This window comes from Anabas testudineus, chromosome 15, assembly GCF_900324465.2.
Source record: "Anabas testudineus chromosome 15, fAnaTes1.2, whole genome shotgun sequence".
Taxonomy (NCBI): domain Eukaryota; kingdom Metazoa; phylum Chordata; class Actinopteri; order Anabantiformes; family Anabantidae; genus Anabas; species Anabas testudineus.
This window is the reverse complement of record NC_046624.1, coordinates 9,276,639-9,300,657: the sequence shown is the minus strand read 5'-3', so window position 1 is coordinate 9,300,657 and position 24,019 is coordinate 9,276,639. Positions and strand designations below refer to the sequence as shown.

The 24,019-nt window shown below is 40.3% G+C and overlaps 1 protein-coding gene across 3 annotated transcripts in view; it reads right to left on the bottom strand.

Annotated features, from left to right (window-relative positions):
• dst (dystonin) overlaps positions 1-23,266 on the bottom strand; it is an 85,462-nt gene extending 62,196 nt beyond the window's left edge. Inside the window, exons 1-9 of one of the 3 annotated variants that reach the window (XM_026354080.1) lie at positions 23,086-23,266; positions 22,891-22,893; positions 22,724-22,755; positions 21,448-21,636; positions 17,951-18,164; positions 6,276-6,337; positions 5,017-5,106; positions 2,814-2,891; positions 1,957-2,049 (exon numbers count right to left, since the gene is read on the bottom strand). In XM_026354080.1, coding sequence (XP_026209865.1) covers positions 1,957-2,049; positions 2,814-2,891; positions 5,017-5,106; positions 6,276-6,337; positions 17,951-18,164; positions 21,448-21,636; positions 22,724-22,755; positions 22,891-22,893; positions 23,086-23,266 — 942 coding nt within the window. Of the gene's footprint in view, positions 1-1,956; positions 2,050-2,813; positions 2,892-4,051; positions 4,151-5,016; positions 5,107-6,275; positions 6,338-16,686; positions 16,869-17,950; positions 18,165-18,453; positions 18,481-21,447; positions 21,637-22,723; positions 22,756-22,890; positions 22,894-23,085 lie in introns of those variants that run through there. The other 2 variants (XM_026354078.1, XM_026354079.1) reach the window with 2 other exon arrangements.
• Positions 23,267-24,019: the final 753 nt, after the last annotated feature.

The following is a 24,019-nucleotide window of genomic DNA, read 5'->3' as shown; positions in this document are numbered from 1 at the left end:
GAAAGACTACATGATGAAAGAGTATATATAATGCAACCACTCAGCTCAACTAAAAATAACTCACTGTGAGTCTGCAGTATCTGAAGGCAATGAAGTTTGCCCGAAGGTCAAAGTCACCTGACAGTTAGAACAGTTCAAACTACAAGGTACTGATTACTCCTGCTGCTACTTATAGACATCTTAAGGACATTTTAAAGCCTACTTGTAGGTATATTATATAGTATAGTATATTATTATATATTATAGTTTGACACAGACATTTTATCATTCACTATGATTTATAGACTTCGTTGCTACAGTTTCTTTCCAATAACAATGTTACAACAGAACTGGATGAATGACGTGAGTGAATCATGATATGTGTGACTGAACAATAGTCACACAAGAACAGTGACAATGAATCAGGGCAAAACAAACAGACATGACAAACAAGCATAGAAACATCTGACAGCAGTGCATTTTCACAGCGGTGCGCTCTCGTGGGAGATGCTAAAATAAACGTTGCACTGTAGGTGACCACAGTGTGGTCCAAGGTATAAAGAACACAAGTTAAATAGCTCTATGTAAGGAACGGGGTTAGTCCGACAGTGTCTGACACTGACTGTGAGGTAATCCGGCTATGAGGTAGAGGGTTCAAGTTCAAACACTGCAGCACACGCCCTGTCAGTGCTGTCAGTTTATATAAGTTAATATTAAAAACATTAGCCTGCGGCAATAAGAAAAGCACTACAGCATGTGCTCAAAAACAATGCCTGTCCATTAGACAGAAACTGATCCAGAATATTTTAGGCGGCATGCAAAATCCAATCAGGGACCAGCTCAAACACGTCAATCTCACGTCAGACGAGCACGTATAATACAGCCATAGGTGTATGCTGTGACTGAAGCTCAACGTTTTCCCCTGTAGTGCCTTGCAATCCTTTTAAATCAAGAAGAAACAGGCCCAGCTGCTGGATCAACTGCTCAAGGGCTTGCGTGAGACTGCAGGTGCTGGCATCACCACCGACGCTACCTGTCAGCATGTTTGAGTCCGTGCAAAATTAAATTAGCTTCTTTCGCCCCCCATTATTTCACGGAGAACATTGATCAGCGAGGTGCATGTTTATTCACAGAGCTGTACGAACTATTACGATATTCCTGTTTCTAACAAACAAGTATGAAACGTGTCCACGCTATTGGAAGTGTTCTACATACTAAATACTTTGCAGGACACCTGGATACTACAGGCATGCACACACAGACTATCCCACTTGACATGATTTGTGCCACTGCTGGAATGAAACGCGTTAGGAGAATATTTCTGAGAACATTCAGGAGAGAAATATAAACCTAGCCTGAAGCACACAAAATCCTGAAAACCAGTCTGCAGGCTATGATGTGTAAGTTTGACTGCACACTAATGCTTTATCGTGATGATTTGTGCACAGATGTACACGAGGTAACGCTACTGCTCTTCTGTCCTCTACTAAAAAACAACCAGGTAGAACATTGGAAATAACAAAGTACACTGGGAATTTATGTTTTATGGGTTTTCCCATCAACGATTTGTTCCATGTCTCAGTGTGTGCTGTACAGCTTTGACACCTTGTGGTCAAACATGGAAACACCCTGTTTAAGGGGTGTGGATTCATTTTATAAGCATTAGTCTGAAGGAATTTGACACTCTGTTGTTTAACTCACCCACAAAACAAACAAGCTATTCTATAGCACTGAAATATCTTGAAACTCCTCAGAGACAAAGGCAGTTCAAATAACTGTGAGGCAGATCAGCACAGTATAAGATGAACCATAGAATTAAATTAAATTAAAATCAACAGCCCGTATCAGTGTGAACTCATTAATTCTCCTTTAACTCAAGGAATTGAAAGTAAGTAATAATCTGTTATGTGGATGATAAATATTCTTAATTACATGGCTAAAAGTGTAAAAGCCAAAGCATAAAATGACAACACTGACCTGAAAGTGCAGAATGATGGTCCAGATTAATCCCAGGGTCAGTTTTGGGTTGCCGTCTGTGATGTCGTCATTCCTGATATTTACAAGTTTAACCTGATGACAGGAAATACATGTTCAATACAAGCATAATAATAAATCCATATTTATCAGTTAATAAATATGTAACAGTCATGCCTGTTGTATAACAAACACCACAAGGGGGCACACCAGCCATTTAGTTTTGTGTAGGAGCCCTGTTAAGCAATCACAGCTGGGACTGAAGTGATTGAGAAACCATGAGGGTTTGCTACTAATTAAATGCTATAAATCTGGAGTGTTTTATATACCACATATCTGAGAGGAGAACAACAACGTGTGATGAACCTCACACAAAACATGAAACTCAAACAGAAAACAAACACAGTCTTGGGTTGAAATTGAGATAATGAACTCGTTCCTCCAGCACTGAGGGGAACATTTAGATCTGTTAGGTTATATTTGCTATGTGCTGTAGCTAGAACATCAGGACAACACATTTGCCACCATCTATGAATCCTTTGTCTGAAAGCCTTACGTCACATCTGGCTACTGCTCAGCCAGGCTGTGGCTCTTCATCGCATCTGTGTGGGGAGATGCGGGGGGAGGGGAAGGCAATCAGGGCTCTTTGAAACCCCGCTGATGGGATTTGTAGACGGCGCTCCTCGAATGCTAAAAAGTTTCTGGCAAATGAGTGAATGAATTTTGCCTCCACTCCGATCGTGGGCTGATTTCCAGGAGCTTAATCTGGCACTCTATCTATGAAAGGTTTATGACAGTGTAGGCTCAAACTCTGTCCAGCTCTCAGGGTTTTGAGAATGGGAATTGAAAGTGGTTCTTACCTGCCGCCGCTTTAAATAATCCAGTGCTATCTGTACATTCTGGAGCCTGTGGAAGCGCATCCTCCCTCTCTCCCGAGGCTGCGGACATAAAGCGAAATGAGGTTGTATGCATGGCAATTAGGTTTTTCTTAATATTAGAGGACACATTTAAACATGATTAGTAGCATGGAGGACACAGGACATGCTTCCAAGTTCTTACTCACTGATCTTGATTTAAAAGAACACATAAACAGCTGTGTTCTACAAGAGCATCCATTGCCCCACTCACACTATGTGCATACTGTTCTTATAAGATACCAAACTAGAACATTTTTCACCAGCCAACAGCCAAAAGTGCAATTCAAATACACTGACTTCATACACTTTTGTCCTCCTAAATAATCCTTTTTAACAAATGCATTTGGACAGTCAGGGGGGCACGGCATGAGGTAATGAAATGGAAAATGCTTTCAGGCCAGGATGCAGCCGCACGTCTCTACTCTGAAGACGCTAAAGAATCCCGGTCATCTCAATGGCCGAGCAGCAACATGTAATGAACCAACGGCGTTCGTTTAACAAATTTCATTCACATATGAAGTTTTCTTGTGACTTCACTCAATACTCAAAAGCAGCAGATGAAAAATGTCCTGATAGTCGCATTTATATTCAGAGAGCTTTGATTGTATGACTTCATGATGCACAAAGCCAGTGAAAAAGATAGAAAGACCCAAGCTTCACAAACACGTTCCTTGATAATTTCTTACTTATAGACTTTTTAATGTCTTTGCAATGCCAAAGTGCCAAATCTGTCTTTTTTTTTGCTAATGTATATATAGCAAATGTATATATATATATATATATATATATATATATATATATATATATATATATATATATATATATATATATATATATATATATATATATATATATATATATATACACACACACAGTAAATATATATATATATGTTAAAAAGAAGCCGCCTGGGTTTTTGGATCAAGTGCACATTCATCTATTTAAACAAAGATTGTGATTTTGTTTTCTGATCAGCAGAGGTGACATTATCAATCATAAATTTGGAAAAGGGAAAAATACTCAGAAGAGCTACAATATTTTCTGAAGCTATTATTTGAGACTACACAAAGACAAATCAATCAGCGGGTTTGCTTCTACAATCCTGTTAACGATCCACAGCACGCACTGAATTAGTTTGTTAAAGGGGGGTGGGGTGGGGTGGGGAGGTGAACCACACGTACCCCCTTATCATCATCCACCGTGTCTCCATGCTGCTCAACCGCACATGCTTCTGTCCCACTCACCAACCGCAATGTCTTCAGAAAATCACGCTCCCTTGGCTTATCACCGAAAAGGCAACACATGAGGAAGAAAGGAGGACATGGACACACACACACACATACACAAACACACACACGCACACACACACACAGTGGCAAAAATCAAAGGAAGTTAGACAAAGGACAGAAAACAATCAAAGAGTGAAGAACAGAAAAGGAGGGAAGTAGGATGTATAAAGAAAATAGAGAGCCACTGAGAGGATGAAAGTTAGTCACACTGGAGAGGGAGTAACTGCTGAGGCTCACTGCGCGGAGTTACATGCAGTTTAAATATACAGTAAGGGACATCACAGCATGATAACAGCATGTAACAACTGTCTCAACATACAGATGAAATACACTGATACTGAAAACTGCTGGATAACACGAAACAGTTGACTTCAGTGGCGTCTGTCTCAGGCAAAGGCTCCAATCACTCTGCAGCACTACTGTACATCCACTCAAGAGAATATGAGGCCTTGTGTCTTCCACGGGAGTTTTGACAACACACAGACGTTTGAATAACTGCATTCGCACTTGTGGTGTTTAAACATATTCCTCAAGTGGAAACAAGCACAGGAAGGTGTCCAGAAAATTCTTCTTCTCTATACGAACTGATATATTGGTGGTGTTTTTAAATACACACTATGATCATGCAGCATTGGGATCCCAGAATCCCCCCCCCAGTCTCCCCTCTCACTTGTATAATATATATGAGTATAATAATATGAGTATAAGAAGGGCAGGTGCATTAGACGGTACAGGAAGAGGACGAGTTCTCTCACTTTCCTTCAATCTGACCATGCATGTGTTTGTTTATTTGGGTTCTCATCTCTTTAGGAAAGACTGAACGTGAAAATGAAGGTAATTGTAAATCGTCAACTCACCAATGTGTCTCCAGACAAAACCTCCAGCAGTGAGATCAGGTTATGTCCATCTCGTAAATCTTCATACAGATCATTTATGTGCTTTCGAACCTACAGTCACAAAACAAAGAAGAGAAATATGTATTGATAATTTGTGTTTTTAAACAGTCAATCAACTCGGTGTTTAGTTTTAGTTCCAACCTGGTTTTGGTTTACATTTCTACTTCAAACAATCCCCTCACAGTTCTCTCTACGCTCAGATGTATGTGACACTAAACAATAGCTCGAGCAGCATATTATTGTGACACCTGATTTAAGCACTTGACAGATGCACTTCACAACTCTAGAGCGGGGGGCTTACTCCTTCCAGCGGGCCCATGGCTCGTTCCTGTCCTAAATACCGCGCCTCTGAAATCACTCTGCTGCCCACTGACCTGCTTTCACACAGGGCTCTCAGCGCTGTAATCCCAGATAGGAGCCACAGCTGTAGAGCCAAAATAGACCTGAGTCCTTATGTTATTAGTTTAGCCAAGCAGATCCTCAACTATTGCTCAGCACCTCACAGATCATGGATGAGTGAGGTCTCCTGAAGCTCACATAAAAATGAACTAAAGAGGCTCAAATCTGGCTCTCAATATCTGAAAATGGTCCTTGTTGAGTATGGTTTCTCTATAAGCAGTGGTTCACTAATTCACATCACTACCATCAAGTAGTTTTATGCGCTTCCATAACAGGGAAGTGATTGGTTGAATGAATTCTTCTTAATTAATGTGTCACTGCACCACTAGTTTATGTCTTACATGGATGAATGCATGTGATTTACAGTGACAGCAGTGATTAGTGTTTCACCAATGCACAGACCTTACAAATTATAACAGCATGCGATTTCCAGGTAGTGATTCATTTATCCAAAGCCAATTTATAAGTAACATGTTGGTGCTCGTCCGGCTGCTGAAGTGTTTCATTAATTTCTTCAGACAGATCAAACTCCACGGTAAGTCAACAAAAGACAACCAGTTGCTGCAGCTGCACATTATCATGCTAAATGACTTTTAACCAGCTTTAATGATATCTGGGAATTTTTCAGCATGTTAGGACCAAACGTGGAAAGTTATAATTGTTATCACTGCCGGTGCCAGATCGCTCCGTGTTTTACAGAGCGTCTACATGAGCAGGTGGGGCACAGACAGATGAGATTTAGAAAACCTGTTTCCACATACAGAAATTCTAGTTTTAAGATGACAACAGAAAATGTAAAAGCATCAGAAATGAGTTCATACCTTCAGCAAGTGCTGATTTATCCATTTTGTAAACGTCTTCTTCTGCACTCTGTCTCTTTCATCTGTAAAAAGAAAAAAAAGGAAAGGACACCCTATAATTTTGTTCACATTTTAAAGCAATTACAATAGAGCTGTATAACCAAAACAAATCTCTTTTAAAGAAAGCTGTTATTAGTTAAGCCTGCGGTAATTCTGCTCTGTTTTCAGTGCTGAGAAAACAGCAGTGTTCCTGATGAACCAGTAATTAATGACAACATTAGTGTTCATGTTGTTGAATTTACACTTTCTATGAAAGTGATTTAGAAAACCAACAACATTATATGACATCACTCGCTCCTTCATTCTCAATCTCACATTTTTTCCCACCCCCATGGCAAATGAACCTCCTGTAGCCAGGAACACACAGTGGTCCACAGTACAGTATATGAAACCAGGATGCTAGTCTGCATATGGATGCAATTAAACCGGCCCTTATGTGTTATTATATTTTCCACATGACAACTTTTTCCTAGTAGCTGTATTAGTGTAAAGAACATCTTTGCGTTATTATGCTTTCTTGTCAGTATAACTTTAAATCATTATTTTTTTTATCTGTGTATTTTTCCTCTATCCGATGTCATAACAGCAGGATTCATGCCAGCCACCACAACCGTGACTCATTTCTCTTCTTCCACGTCTCCCATTCTGTCAGACAGCTCCTCCAAATTTTTCTCAGTGAACACCCAAAAAAAAAAACCTGACACAGACAATCGATGCCATTAACAACAATTTGCTGACTAAGTCACATACTGCTGTTCGTTTCCCCTGCCTGCTACATCGCTGATTATAATAACTATTCTCCTGAACTTTGACCACAACAGCATAGATCGTATCCTGCTTTTAATAGTCTTCAGTGCAAATTACATGATGACCTCGAGGATATCTCACCTATTACTTTTTAATTAGCAAGCACAGACGTGACTCATCATTCAAGAAAACATCAAGAAGAGATAAGACCAATACTGACCCATGCAGCACATTAGAGTTACCAAGTGAGCCCTATGCTCCTTGTCAGTCTTAAACATTTGCTTCATCCTCCACAATAACTCTTGAGGGCTGTCGAAAGGATCGCGGTTCAGGTAGACAGATGCCATGTGGATGAGCGACTGAGGAAAGAGTAACAGTCTCCTTCTTCTTGCCTGACTGCCTTCCAGCCTCTAGGGCAGCTGCGACTCCCTTCCTCATCAAGCATCCAAAACGAGTCCTGTCAGGTTTTCCATGGCTACTCACTATTTTGCGTTTCCAAGCAGTTGTAATGTTTATTTAGCAGCAGCGCCCAAAACTACTGAAGAAATAAGTGTTTTCTATTTTTAAAAAGAAAGTAAAAAGAAAGTAAAAGGGAAGAAAAGCTCCGTGTTACCATGCTTTGGAGTGTTTCCAACTCACTATGGCAGGATAGGGCCGGTTCATTTAAGCTGTTATTTAAGAGCAATGTACCATATTTCTGATGACAGCATGCATCATTTTTTACTGCAAATATCTTATCCAGCACTGCATATCTTCAGCAATACCAAACATAATCAACAATAGACATAACATAACAAGGGTGCAAATGTTACTGTAATCATCCTTCTATTGTGCAGCTGCCAAGACTCATCATTATTTTTACATTTGCAGAAACATCTGAGAAACATTAAGGCAAATAATAATCACCACTTATCATAATATTTGCTTTTGCTTTCTTCCAAAATATAAAAACAATATTTTTTGGAGGACTCTCTCAAAAAGAATAGAGAATCAGCTGCAACCTGTATAAATAACATAAGATGGTTTGCAGCTCTTCTTCATTTGTAAGTGGGGTAAAAAGGTAGAGGAGTTTACCCTAAAACAAAAAAACTGAGAAACATGCATTTCCACAATAACAGGGCTACATTAAGAGTCCTGTGACTGTACTCTCTGTAGATTCATACATTTAGTTCATCTAAAAATAGTGCATGTGTAAAATCTGATGAGAACTGGAAAGTGGGTTGATGTGACAATGATTTTACATGATGCTCTTCACGTTTAGATCAATGCACAGCATGAAGCTAAACCATCAAAGAAAAGACACTGATCAATGACAGAACGCAAAGAAATAAAGAAAGCGATCTATCTTTATACTGAGAGTGATGCAGTGAGAAATCTTTCCCAGCAGTTCTGCTGTGTCATTGCTGATATAACCGTCCCTGCTACTCTACAGCAAAGCTGAATCACTGGGATGTAATGCACTGTATCCTACAGCAAGACGCCACTTTGGTTTGTAATGCACATGTCAAGCTCTGTGCTGCGTAATATAAATGCTTCTCCTGAGAAACCCAGCATTTATATTTCCTTGGAAGTATTCCAGCTCTAGTTCAGAGAGACAGTAGAGAGTGAGTGTATCATCAACTAGCTGTTAGACCTGGTCAGCAATAGGCTACTGCAGTGCACATAATGCAGAGATTACTGATAACAGACAAACCTAATGGACTCATCATTAACAAAGTCAGATGATGTGACAGCCAGTCCATTATTTCTGCCCTGCACGTTAAAGTGCTTTAATACTAGCAGAGACCAAGTATGAATATATATATCTAATATATATATTGGATTTGAGTTATTTCTGATACCTGAGCTTTCACAAACATGGTTAGTTTAATAATATAGTGCCATCTTGAGGATCTTTCGAGAATTAAAAATTAAGGGTGTACTTCTCTATTGTAGTATTTGGTCATAAATTGAAAGCAGTACTAATGATCACAATAGATCACATATTAGAAATCAGACTCACCCAATAAACACTTTCAGTTTAGGCAAATCAATCCCCAATTCAACTTTTCACATCAAATAAATTGTGATTAAATAGGTGGACTTTTACACCTCTATTACACCTCCATTCTGATGTGACTATGTAAACTGCAACAGTGCAATATAAAGCTCAATACGTAGACATGCACTTTTTTCATTACTGACTGTTTTCAAAATAAAAATATGTAACTTTCTTTGTGTGTGTTTGCTCTGTTTACCTACAGTCGCCTCAGCAAAAGCCTGAAGCTAATACAGGAGTTGTTCTTATAACTGCTGAGGTACAGGACCAAGAGTAAATGAATGACAAACATGGGACTCTCAAGGAAAAGGTTTTGTGAAATCATCACCTTACATTTGATGACACTAAACATATGATGTTTATTTCATTATGTTTTCCACATCTGATTAAAAAAAAGGCGCCAAATCATGATAACTAACAACAGCAGCAGCTAAAATCTTTATGAATAGTTTAAATATTTGTTTTAATAGACTCACTTAAATTAAGGTAGTTAGATGATTCACAGTCACCAGAAGTCTGGGAACATCTTAGAAATATGTTAACCAACAGCTTGTGGCTGCTGACGACTGGTTGATATTTAAAGGATCACTTTCGAAGCCTGACTAACTCTCTCACATGTTACATTTAAACTTCTTGACATTTGAAACCTTGACAAAACATTTTGTCGTTCAAACCTTCTGTAGAAGTGCAAATTTTAACCATCACAGGAAGTTAAACTGTTGGCAAGTAAGGTTTTATATACAGTACAGTAAGATGTGCGTAACATGTTGTGGCCTGTGTTCCCTGTCTATAGTCAGCCCAGCTCTAACCCAGAGTCCACCACAGCATTCATACGGACAGCTATAGAGCTCCTGAGACACTTATTTGTAGACCTCAGCAAAGCACATGTGCATGACTATAAATAGCTACAACCCTAAACCATGCTGCCCCTGCAACTGCAGGCCACATAATCTGTGCCCATTAAGTGATGCCCTTCGTTTCCTTACATAAAACAAACATGACATGAGTTAAATCCCTGTAAATGTGATTTCTTTGCCCCAAAAGGAGCTTTTGTTAGAGGTTAGGACTTGTTTGACCAGTCCTGACTGAGATTCAGCAGTGACACTGGTTGTGTTTGCATGGATAATAAATACTAAACTGCTCCTAACAATATGTGGCTTTTGGAAATGCGTCCAGCAGCAGGACAGTCTACAGCACTTCACTATTCCCATTGCTTCATTTTCTTGTTTAAGTAGAATGTCTGGCACATGAGTTCGGTGACACCCTCTGGCATCTTGTTACGTCAGGACGCCTAAAATACCCTCACATTCTGAGAAAAGCGGTGTCAAAAAGTCCTAGCAATCAAAATCCAGCCTGTGTAATCCTCTTGACCTTGTATGCGCATGAAATCAAAACAGACATAAAGACAAAACCGAAAAGAAGTCGACCTCTCAGCCTGTGACAAGGACTTGCTAAACAACCCTGCTAAACGGCTCTCATTTCACACCTCTCATGTCACAACCAGATCAGTGAGCAAAGGCCTGGGCACAAGAGCTTTGTTACGTGCAAGCCTGGGGTCGCCCAGCGGTAGAAGATTTTGAAACACATGACTTTGTCACTGTTAAAACGTCAGGCTGATCGCAAAAATCAGTAGAACTCATCCGCTGGAGACTATGGTTCTATTGTATGTACAGAAATTCAACCACAATCAATCCAATAGTAGGAACATGTCAGTCCAGATCTGTGACTCAGCACAAGATGGTATCTGCCATCACATTTTAATATCAACCTTAGTACTGTGGAAAACAAAATAACAAGTGAGACAATGAGGGGGATATGCTGGTGGAAGCATTTTTGTCATTCTTTGTAAGTGAGACTAGAGTACTACTGACAGCGGGCAGGGTAGTGTCTGAGATATGTGACTGAAACAACTCAGTGACTCAAACAGGTTGCCAAGCCCTCAAGCCTTCAAATCAGTGCTTCCTGTGTGCCTCTGTTTTGTATTACTTCTGGAGACCTAAGTAAAGAAGAAACCAAGGAAAAAGAGCTGCGATGTCTGCGCATTTGTGCAGAGATTTTTATTATCTTGTCTGAGTCACCTTCCTGAAAAGAGCTATTGTTGCAGGAAGCTGGCAGTATCGTGCATGCATTGAAAAGATAAGGTATCATTTTCAACTTCCAATCAATTACTTTTATACATACATTATGTACATAACGTAATAGTGGCATATTAGAAAGATCATAATTCTGTAATTATACTAAATAAGACTTCCACAAGCTGGCCAATCGGAACAGAGTGGGATGGATGTACGGGGACCTTAAAGAAACAGGAGCTCAGCCTTTATAGCCTCAAGGCAATATGCAAGGAGCTGTTGCATAAACAGGCATCATATCATGTATTTACACTTTCAGTTTGAAATTCAAATAATGTTGTATCACAGGAGTCAGAATCAACTATAAACCACAAATTAGGCATAATATGGCCACTTTAACAATTGTTTTAAATTTTATATCACTACGTTTCAGTCTGTTGACATATAATACTCAGTAATGATGGAAAAAGAAGGAAGCATTGCATACACACTTGCTGTACCAAAATGTGTGCAGACACACACACACACACACAGTTGCTCTAGTTTTAACACGCATATGAGCCAACAGCTGCTACATTTTAGTGAATATTTGCACATGAGGAAATGTGTTTTCCTTCCCAGACTCTCACTGACATTATGGACAATCCTAATGAAGACGTACAACTTCCTGTGTGGATTCTTAGTTCAGCTTCTTTTACCAGTGGCTGGTATCACAACTGTGATGCCGACAGGCATTGTGTGGCACTGCAGAATACATAACTCACAAATACACGTGCCTGTGTTTACTTCTCATTGTCATCCTAGATAAAGTGTTTGCACTTTTCAGTAATGCCAATAATAGTTTTGGAGTAGTTCCACATGCTAATACTCTAATAAGTTAACTAACTAGTAATAGGGGCTACCATTAATGACAGTTACATTAGTAACATACATTTGATTTGCAGTAATTTCTGTCAATCAAACAATTTTTACTCTGACAGTGATTTTGTTATTTTCAAGTTACTCCTAATTTAATTTGTGAGAGTGTTACAATTGATTTAATTTCACAATTTAACACAAAAACAGATGGAGCTGCTCATTTATTTTCCGTCTTCGCACAAAGGAAATGTGTTTCCTACTGCTAGTATGGGTTTGCTTCCCAGCATCTGCTGCATTCAGGAGAGATGGGTGGTGCTGCAGGAGTGGGAGAGGAAAGGCTTCAGAGCATGAGTCAGGGGCGGGACAGAGACTCACAAGATGATCTCATGTGAGAGAAGCTGAGCAAAGCTGTGGAATGAGGTTCAGTCATGCTGGTCTTGCCATCACCATGACAGCATATAAATACAACATTCAGAAATATAACAGTAAACAGACATCGCACTCAGGCACAGATAATGCTACGGCATGAGAGTGCGTTGGGGACATTTTCCATATAACTTTGCATGTGCATCTCTAACTGTATAATGTATAAATAATGTGTGATTACTAAATAAAACAGACTTATTTCTGTGAGTAAAACCTGATGAAACGGTAAGAACGCTTTCTGAGAGCTCTGCTGGTTTGAATTACACTGTCCATTTTAAATGACGTCTATTGATTCGATTAAGGAAGAGCCTGGCAACAAGAACAATGGACAGTACGTGTTAGCATTAGTACTGTACATAAAGTGTACAGTATTTTTATTTATAGTTGACTGTTTTATTTTCTCACGTAAAAATGTGGAAGACAGAAATCGAACAGAAACTTGCAAAACAAACAGAGCAAACAAGCAAACGAACAGATACTGTGTTTGTGAATGAATCTGATCTAGGTGAAACCCGTAAAATGAAACCACAAGCAGCTGTGATGAATGCTTCATACCAGTTTCAGCTACATGTCACTGATAAGCTCCTTCAATGAAAAAAAAAATAAAAGTGAAATAAAATCCCACTTCCTTTGGAGGGGAAATGGTTTCATCTCACTGGAAAGTGATCGGTTATGTTTATACATCCTCTTGTCTGCCATTAACCAATCTAATATGAAAAACTAATGTCAACCATATCTTTAAATAATATGTTCATGAATTAGTGGCTGGCTATGTATGCACAATACTCGGTACTGAATCTGTGTGCTGAATTGGATGGTTAGAGACCACCTTCAAAGTGTGGCTCCATGATCTCAATAAAAAGCCAAAAAAGGAGAGTCGTCACCATCAGCTTGACACATGAACAAGTCCGAGGAACTTGGATGCTGCTTGCATAAAAACAAAGTGTCTTTTGTACGGTAGCAGACAGTCTCCACAGAGGCAGCCTGCTGCATGAGTGGGCCACTAGGCTGTTTGAATGTGATGAGTGGGCTGTCGACATAGAGCAGAGGGGTTGGGCTGGGCTAGGCCCAGGAGGATGGACAAAGGCAGTGACTGTGCAAAAAACACACTGTGCTCCCTCGCCCACTGCTGTGGTTGATAATATAAGATAATATGAGGTTAATAAAGTATACAAGAGAGATTTTCATAATTATAAGGTACTGCTAAATGTATCTACAGAAAACCTACACGTGAGAGATTACAGAGATTAAATTCTAATGCAGACTGGAGTGATTCACAGACTGAACTGACAGTGAGAGGCCACACCCGCCTGTAACACAACTTACAGAGCAGAGCAGTTATCTTAAAGACTGGGTGCGTGTTGTATATGTGGGTTTAGATTAATCTTAAAGGAATGAAATCTGTCTGTGATCTGATCCAATCACAGAAAAAAATGTCAAACAATAACTGATTTAATGAAAATTCATAATTTTAGTCCTAGCAATATTTACTAAGACTCTTAAATGGACTAAAATGTTATTGACCTCAAAGAGAATTCTGTATATAAGCAACCAAAGGCAGGTCACCAGCATGGAAAACAAAAAACGTAATACTGTATTTCTGTCTTTTATTTCACTTTTGCAAGACTTTCAGCTCTCTCAATATACCAGACATCTTTATTTGTGCTCAGCCTCAGGACTGTAATCTCTACCAATCTAGTGAAACCTTCTACACCGAACGGCACCTTAAAAACACATTTAACGCCAAGAACTGACTCAAGCACCAAATGTCTAATCCATTAAATCTTTCCTGATGTCAGAGGATGATCAAATGTTGGGAAACTCTACTTTCCCCTTCATGCTGACAGCTTACCGAGCAGGCTTTGCTAGAACAGCATGATCCTATAGAGCCAGTACCCAGCAGTATTAACAGTTGTCTGTGTCTAGGGAAGCATGTCTTTAACTCATTCCTCAAGTTTAGAGTCTTTTGTAAAGCCTCTATTGAATTTCTGTGTGAGCCAAAGGAATTCCTCTGTTAAGTGTATTATTAAGTCTAATACCTAATTAGTGCAGCATTTGTACAGTTGGAGCAACAAGATCTGCAGGCATGTGTTTCGTCAGTGGAGACTGTTCTGCTCGGTCACCAAAATCTCACAGTTCAGAGCTTGATATTGTTTTTTATTTAATAAAAGGTTTATAAAGGTCACACTGCAAGTGACACCTGACAAAAAATGCCACCTGGTCCTCAACTTCATTCCACTGAAGTCTGTACATTTTTTTTTCTCCAGTTGTCATCTCTTGTCTGCAACTTACAGCTATAATTACCGTATTGTATTATAATTATCTTAGATTATCTTAGATTATGTTAGAAACACCTAGAAAAACATGAACTCAAAAGTGCCGATAATGATGTTACACTTCAGATGTTTGCCCAAACCTCCACAGGTAAATATACCACTGATCCAATCTTAAATAGACTCGAGGAAACAAAGACATTCCTGTTTAGTTCTTCATAACCGACCCACGGGCTATTTACTGGTTTGTTTGGTTACTATTGATAAGGTGGCTATGAAAAATGTGGCCCTTAGATACTTTACGCATCACATGGACTGAAGCTTGTGGCTTCTGGGTGATCCAGCCAAGTATAAATAAAACGAAAGTAACAAAAATAACAGGCGTTTAAATCCATAACAATGCATACAAATACAACACTATATGATATTCTATACATTAAGATTCCACCAACAATAACAAAGACCTCTCTTTCTAAAGATTCCTTCTCATATAAAAATATACTTTCCCACAGGAAAAGTCCACAACTTTGAAAATAAACCCTGTTATTGTCGGCTTCCTCTCTTCTCTGGTCCCCATTAAATAAATGCCAATAAATAATTTCTACTTTTTTTATGCTATGGAGAGCCAGATATAAACCAAAGTGTTGGAAGAAGGGTTGTAGGTGAGTTTGCTGGATGTAACAATTGACCAACCTGCAGATTTCAAGGTTCTACAACAATCAGTGTGGTGTCAGAGGATTATGTGCAGAATAATGCTGATAAGTCAAAAGATCTTGGTCAACTTGAAAACTACAGAACATCAAAAGAACATTATTGATTTTATGAGGCAACAACAATCCTGCAAACTAGAACATACAAATGATTCCCTTACCCCTCCTTGATAAGTTCATTGTTCGTGCAGCAACTGGTGGGGAGCTGAATATCCTCCCAAAATCAATGCGCTGCATGTGAAGTCTGATCACAGAATGGAAGTCAGTGATAAAATGATCAACAAAATAGGCAGGCTCATTGTGTGTCACAGCTCCTCTGCCTCAAGACAACAGCTACAGATGCCTAATGATGCCACATCATATGATCCCATTAGAGCCCAGTCAGGGCATTTAAGCCTTCTACCACAGCTGACTGGCCCCGCCGGCTGCAGTGCTCAACAGCTGAGGGAACACGTTCACAGCGAGCAAGGGTCCACACGCATGTGCCATTTATTGTTCTGTTGTTTTACTTTGTTTGCTGAAACCAAGAGGACACACAGGGGTTAAAACTGCTGCTGTCGGTCACAATTCAGCTCCGCTGGGATACCTCCTCAGGCCCGGGCCTCACAGTGCAACGAGCTCTAGCTGTCACAGAGACGCTGGATAACGCGGACCTCCTCCGTGTGATGGATTTGCTCTAATTAATGACATAAATCCAAAAAGGAGCAGCGATGACGTGAAGTGACACGAGCTGCTGACGTGAGCTAACGCCTCTTGCTGCTATGTCATTGTCCTGTCTGCCTCAGGACACCACACAGGTCACATAGGCAGTATGCAATCAGTGATGGTCAGTGATAATGCTGATTGAATTTGAGGTGATCACACAAAGATAAACAGACCGGATATGTCCACTGAGAAAATGTACTCAAACTCAAACTCTGCACCTTTCAGTGTGATGATCAGCAGCATAGATACCAGTCATCATCTGACCTCACTGGAATATTTATTTATATCACAGATAAATAAAAAACACTAATCTGACACTTCCAAATAAAGCCTTTGTGTTTGCCTTACAGCAAATTCTGCCTTAATGTGATGTCATGCAGGAAATAGTCCCACTTTTCCACTGCACCGATAAAGACACTAGGACCAGCCAGTCACCAGACAGAGAGGGGGCAGGCTGACCATTACTGAACTGTCAAGCAGCAAGGAGGCTATTTCTTCATCGTCCCAAAAGCCCAAACAGCATCCAATCAGCACGGATCCTACCTTTGTATTTCTCCAAAACATCCTCGTACGCTTGGAGGTATTCCTGTTCGTCGGAGAGCGCATACGCCTGCGGTGCGTACATTTTGAACGGGCTTCACAAACTGGACATTCAACCAGCGGCGGACCAGGGGACGCGGCGTGTGTGTGTGTGTGTGTGTGTGTGTGTGCGCATGTGTGTTTGTGTTCATGTGTGTGTGAGCCGGAGCGATCGGCGCTGTTGTTGCACTTCAGAGGGAAACGCCCTACATCCCTCCCTTGTCTGCGGTTTGTCCAATGAGCGGCACTTCCTCTCCTGCGTCCACGGGACTGATAGGGGAGAGCCGACGGACGTGGTGCGCTGCGAGGAAAGTGGGCATCCACAGAAGCCCAGCAGCCCTTTCACTGGTGTGAAATGAAATCAGCAACTATAATCTCACTACAAGGGGACATAACTAACCGTGCACAGCTTCACTGGCGTGATTTCGCATCAATAAGTAATATGGACGTGCGTAAATCAGCCCAGATGACCTGTTCGCTCTTTCCAGTGTCATAACAAACGATTTGCCCTGTCAGGCGGTGTCTGTACCGGCTCATAACACGAACCCACGCTCCTTTTTTTTTTGTCCACCAGCCAAAGACTTCAAGCCACTTTGCCAGATTTTAGTGCTTTAAACTGTGTGTGACTCGTTGCTGCCCCCACCTGTTCCCCCACAGCTTCAGGTGAGCTGTCGGCTTTCATTGACAGCTTCACCACCCACAGCAGCACACACACTGGATTTTACAACGTCAAATAGTGTCAAAGTATCATTATAAAGACATTATGTGCTGTAAAACTGTGCACGTCCAAACATTTGATAAAATGTGAAACAATTAAGAGTTCCTGTCAAAGGATTCATGCTATTTATTATTATTATTTTCTTATCTACCAACATGACTTTGGAGGCTCGTAAAATAGATCCAGCAAACAGTTGTAATGGGAAATAAAATTATACCCAAACTGGCCTTTGGGCTTCCGGCTTTGTAACGCAGAGGTTGGCTTAAAAGAAAATGCTGATGCTTTAAAAAAAAAAAAAAAGACACTCCAGAAATCCAAAATAAGACCAGATCAAAATACCAACACACGTTACACAAACCCCTCATCACCCAACCTGTGGGCACCAGGAAAACCATCGTAGCGATCCTCCGTGAGCTCACATACTGCCCATATGTAGCAGCATATTCTCCAGTTTCTCTCATAACAGCGCGTTACTACTGCTGATGACAGGAAGAGGAGGCTGCCACTCACCTGCGATCCTGAGCACGGCTCTCTCCGCCGGATCCAGCACCGATCGTCCCTGGATTTTCCTCTTGGACCGCTCGTGCCTGGGCAGGTTCCAGGGTAAAGTGTCCCCGGGAGCAGGTGATGCCGACCCAGATTTAACACTGTAATCATCCTCGTCTGAGAAATCCGCCGAGGAAGACATGGAGCAGTGCAGGGAAGGGTTCCCCGAACTGGAGCTCTGAGAGACAAAAGAAAACGGGAATGAAAAAAAAACAAAAAACAACAATGCTTGTCTTGATTTCACTCACACTCCCGATGAATGTGAGAATAACACGGGGATGACGCGCACAAATCAGATTATTTCACACCATCAGAGGTCAAAGTGCGTAATGTGAGCGCATGTTACAGTAAGGACGCTCCGTGACAAGACCTCGCAAAGATCCATAACAATAAAAGATAGAGCCAAATAAAGCCAGTGTGAAATGAACAGTATCTGGCTCCCCCGCCAGGTCAACAATAAGACTTACCACAGTATACATGGAGACCTGTCGGCTGAGGAAAAAAAACACACAATCCAATGTTATTAGCTTCCACCCTTTAGTCACATATTTCGTGCGTCAATTCCACACGGTGCCACGCCCTTTGAGGGATGCTCCGGCCAACGAGCTCGTCCTTTATCTGAGCATTAAGGGTTGTGAGATGATGTCAGATCTCCAGAGGGCTGAAGGGATGGTACGCTGTGTGCTGTCGAGGCAGAGCTGGACCGTGATGGAGCAGACTGCATGTGTCTGCGCGTCATCCTCGGCAGCCAAACAGCAGCAGCTCCCAACACAGACGGTGGTGTTAGAGCGCCATCCCCGCGCACAAAGGTGCATACAGCCCGATAACAGGCGGGGTAACGAGAGGGCACGGGCCCCCACAGTCACAACAGGGACTTCACAGCACTATAAGCCATCTGGAGCTATACTGCTGAGAAGACTTTGGACACAATTACATAACTGCCCTGACACTGTATGGGGTGTTAACCGCACAGGGTAAAATGAAATCATTCCCTTTTCTTACAAAACAGAAGACTGCACTAGGCTTAAATTGGCTTTCAGATAAACAGGCAAGTAATTAAAAAGAGAATAACGACATTAAACATTTCCAAGATTGTGTTTGACTAATTCTAATCCCCACATTTTACAGACAACCTTCAATGAATAAAATAACTAGAACTGCAAATAACAGAGAAAATGATAAACAGGACTTGATGTTGCAATTTCCTGCTGCTCCCTGACACACCTGAGATTAAGCAACAGAACAGGTAAATACAAACCAGAAGAAGAAGGAGCAGGGTGGGGTGCAGAATACATGTGTGGCTACACTTCATTTGTTTATTAACAAAACAGTTTGTAAAATCACACTGACTGGATGAAGGAATGAGACAACAGTGTCTTGATGTTAAAAAAAAAAAGTAAAGCTTCTGAGAACTTAAAAATAAATCCTAGTTGGCAGTAGTAGAGGGCATCTGATCTCAGTGTGAGTCTGAAGAGCTGATACAAGCAACACAGTTAATATTAGCAGCTTTTTCGTCATTGCGTCACCTTTCATCAGGATAAAATTCAGTGCTGGAAAGGAAACATAGTGTTGTTGGATTTATCGGATTTCTGCTTATTCAGGATTCTTCCTACTAAGAAGGGAAACAAATGAAGGACAGTGAATTTAATATGATCATTCCTAAATATTTAGACTGTCAAACGCTCTCCCAGTTTCTTTCATGTACTTAAAGGAGTAAATTGTGCAGATTGGGAGCTGTGTCCATCACCTAATATAAGATTTGTGCTGTAGGTTAGGGAATCAGTACGATTCTTTATTCATGGTTAATATGTTATATTCTTTGCTCAGAGACGCTACTGTTAAAAGTGGACATGACAAGATCAAATAATAAAATAATAATAATAATTAAAAATGTAATAATTAAAGTCAAGGTTTCAAGGGTGTAAGGACATTACATCAGGTCAAACACAGTGGCTATAGGGGATCCATCAGTCATCTTTACTTTGATCAAGCCTTGACAGAATACTTTCAGTTGCTGTATGAAGAAGGAGACTTGTTAAATTACTGGATCACTGGAATAGATGATCTTTTAAAAACACACAGGGCAGGACAGCTATTCTAGATTATTCAGTTTGCACATGGGTGTAGGCTACACATGCAAATACTATATGTCAAGAATGATGGGTTATGATGACATACTACATACTGAAGTCTACTCACAGCACATGTTGGAACTCTCCTGAGTCCATACATCTCCAAATTGCTATTTCCTGTTGTGGTAGCAGTCATTTCTGGAAGTCTTTTGTACTGCAACAATATTACCAAACACAGGATTGTCTTTTGCTCATTCTGGCATTAAACATTTAAGCTGTTCAGCAAACACTGTGTCAATAGAATTTAAAGCACTTTGACGTTTTGATTCCCAGGGCAACAAAATGTTTGGTTCAGATTTGTCACATGTGGGACCAACACATTGATATAGCTCATGCAGAACATATGGCTAAGGTCATATTGAGGTGGTGTTTGTTACTTTATGGTTATACAAAACAAAATGTTACAACAGGTTTGCACAGGTCAATAGATCAATAGGTTCCTTTGAACTTTGAATTTTATGTGGATGTAAGACGTTTGTAGCAGAGCTAAAGTTTGGGGAACATATTTAAAATTCCTGATAGAATAAATCAGTATTAAAGTATTAAGGCATCAGATACATACAAAAATATTAGGAACTTTGTATTTGTTTACATTTTCTTTCCTCTGACACAACATAAAATAGTCACTGATTAGAGAGGTTTATATACAGAAAGCCCAACAAATCTGAAGAGGCTGGTGTGGTTGTTCCCGCTCATTTATGTTCTCCTTGAAAACAGCATGTCATATACAAGGACACACAAGGCAGCAACAATTGGCAATTTGCATAAAGAGGAAAAGGCTTACTAAGTAATCTGAAAGAGTTCAGATATTCATGAGTCCACAGTTAAGCAAACTGATTATAAATGGAGATGATTGTGGGTGCTGAACTATGACACTGTGCTAGTGAACATCCCTGTTGACCATTGTTTTACCAGAAGAGCATCGTGACACCATGGTGCTACTGGGAAAATGTTTTGAGGAGTGTTGAACCTATGCTTGACTAGTTGAGGAATAACACACAGTAATGTACTGTACTTCCATACAAACATGAAACATCAACCTCTTCTTTTGTTAAATCTGCAGCTTCCATATGTTTGAAGAAATTGACGAAAAGTTCCCCTGAAAATTGTTTTTTTTATCCATATTCATCATCTTATCATCAAGAATTGAACAACATCTATAGGGATACACAATAAAAACACAATAACAAGTGGCCATCATTCAAGTGCAGGCCCTCTATCTTTAAACAAGTTACTGAATCTTTACCACATACTAATGTCACTGTGGAGGGGAACAAGCAATAAAAACAGGATCACTTCATAACTACTACAGTTAAGGGGGGTACCTACAGGTTTGCGTGTTGGTGTGACTTGTACAGACTGGTAAAATTCAGGGAGAACTCTCTTCTTTACTTTGCGTTTTCTCAGAGTTGACGACGAATCAGGTTCGCTCTCAGGAACTTCGACCAGATTGGGCTTTTCCTCAGTCACTCGAGCACATACACTCCTTTTGACGTGACGTGGACTGTGCCTGAAGCCCTGGGAAACACGGACAAATGTTAAACTGATAACAGATTTTGCTTTGTGCAGTTTAGGAGAAGAAATGAAAAACATCAACACTGTGCTGCCAAGTGGCTTCATCCATGATAATGTATCAAAATGTAGTAGTTGCTTATATTTGAATCAGGACAACACAGCTACAATATTACTAATAACTTTACTAATTACTTCTATCCCTGTCAGATTTTCTTTAGGAGCTGTTAGATGACTGTCCTTGAACATGGTATTATATGCCTACCAGCTACAGCACTGAGCCATTAGGGATTCAGTGTCCTGTCCTATGGTAACATAAGCTGCAGAGGAAGTCGAGCCTTTGGAGTGTTTGCTTTGTAGCTTCAAAACCAATCAAAGGAAAAGACACAAAGAGCGTTATGTCAAGGCATCAGTGTATTAAATGTAATTTATAGAAATAACACTAAAAGGTGCAACAATTACTTTTAGTACCATCTTTAGTTAATACAGTTATGGACAAATCTTTAAATAGGCCAGACCATATTAAGAAGATCAATTAAATTACTGAATCACTGGAACCTCTTAAATCTTTGAACATAATACAGCCTCGTTATTTTAAAATACTAATCGGATGGTGTCAGATGTTTTAAGCCGTTTCTCTGCATTTTGACATGGGTTGAATCTGTAGTTTTATTTTGAAAGCAAAGTGCTTAAACCGGAAATAGGCCGACTGAAGCTCCACTGGACGCATTCAGAGAAACTCAGACATTATAGAAAATGTATGTTAGAGATGAGAAAATGGACATTTCGGTCTCATTCACAGCCCAATTATAATCTATTTGTTTCCGATATCACAATATAAAGAGTTTCAGCCCACCTTAATGAATGAAACTGCAAACTCACCAACACTATTTGTTGGCAACACATGCGCATTGCGCACATCATCTCCCTAAAATAGTCTTGCGGTCCACAGACTTTTGGGTGAAGCGGTCGTTATATTGTCATTTTAAAAGCCTATGTAGCCTGCATATGACTTTAACAGATTTAAAACATAATTTCCTCACATACATTAATGAGCACAACTCAACCCCATAATGAGAAAAGTTCCTCCTACCTCTGATCGAAAATGATGCGTCCGTAGGCCAACTACAGGACAGATAACAGATGTTACGACGATGTTACAATACAACATTTCACATTCAGCATGACAACACAGCAGGCAGCAATAAAAAAAATCGACAACTTTGACATGTGTCAGGTTAGTTGAACTAAAATCGGAACTGTCTTCATAGACATTAGCACCTTCCTAACAGTCATGTGGCTGTTTTATCTCTCAGCCCAAGATGCAGGTGACTAATGGCTACCAGCCACAACTGGAACAAATATAAAGATAAATTACAATAAATATAATAAAAAATAATAAGAAATGAGCAGACAGGGTGAGTGGGGAGATGCGTCTGGCCTTGCGCTACTCACCGCGGCTCTTGGGGCGACCGGAGAGCACAGATTTTATAGGATGCTTCCCATTATGAAGCCTGCGATGCCAGCAGCAGAAAAAGAGAATAGTCGCAATAGTCCCGAGCAAAAGCAACAATAACAGCAGCACGCATTGAATACTGTACGGCCTTAACAGGACCAAAAACGCCGCAGCGATCATCATAAGGCGAGATGTAGGACAGATCCCGCAGCATCAGACAGCTGGCTCCGCTCCCGACGTTATATCGTTATATCGCCGACAGCTCAAGATGAGGAGAAAGACAGCGACCGACATAGGTGAAGCACCGCACAGCAAGTCGTGCGAAACCGTGCAGGTTCAAAGCAGAAAGCCCAGTGTATGGATATCATTGTTATGAGGTGCCAATGCATGACTCAGCAGGGACGCCACTTTTATTTATTTATTTCTTCCACCATGAGCAGGGAGAGTCAGCAGATTCGCCTGAGCATCGCAGTAATCTGCTGCAGCCTCGGCTCCCGAGTGATGTAATAGGCTCCAAGTAACAACAATATGTGGACTTACATAAACCTATATGTGTCTGGGAAACTGTAATAGTCTAGAAATAGTTTAGAAGAAACATGATTACACTTTTCCCCTATACTTTTAATGCCCCTTGTATTGTATATTGTATATTATGATTGGCATACAATACAAACTGTTTCATGCAGACAGTTTCTGCTTGTCTTTCTTATTACTATATTTTTGCATTGGCTTAGCATCCCTGTAAAATGCAGTCTGCAGACAGGCCCCTTAAATGAGATGGGTGCTTTGTAAAGATACTTGCAGGATTAGGGAGAAAGCAGAAACCAAATCTAACAGTAATCCAACAGTGGTTATGTAATTTTTGGTGTAACTGAGTACTCTTCATCAAACCACCAGCTTTACATTTGTTAATATATATTTTTTTTTTAATGG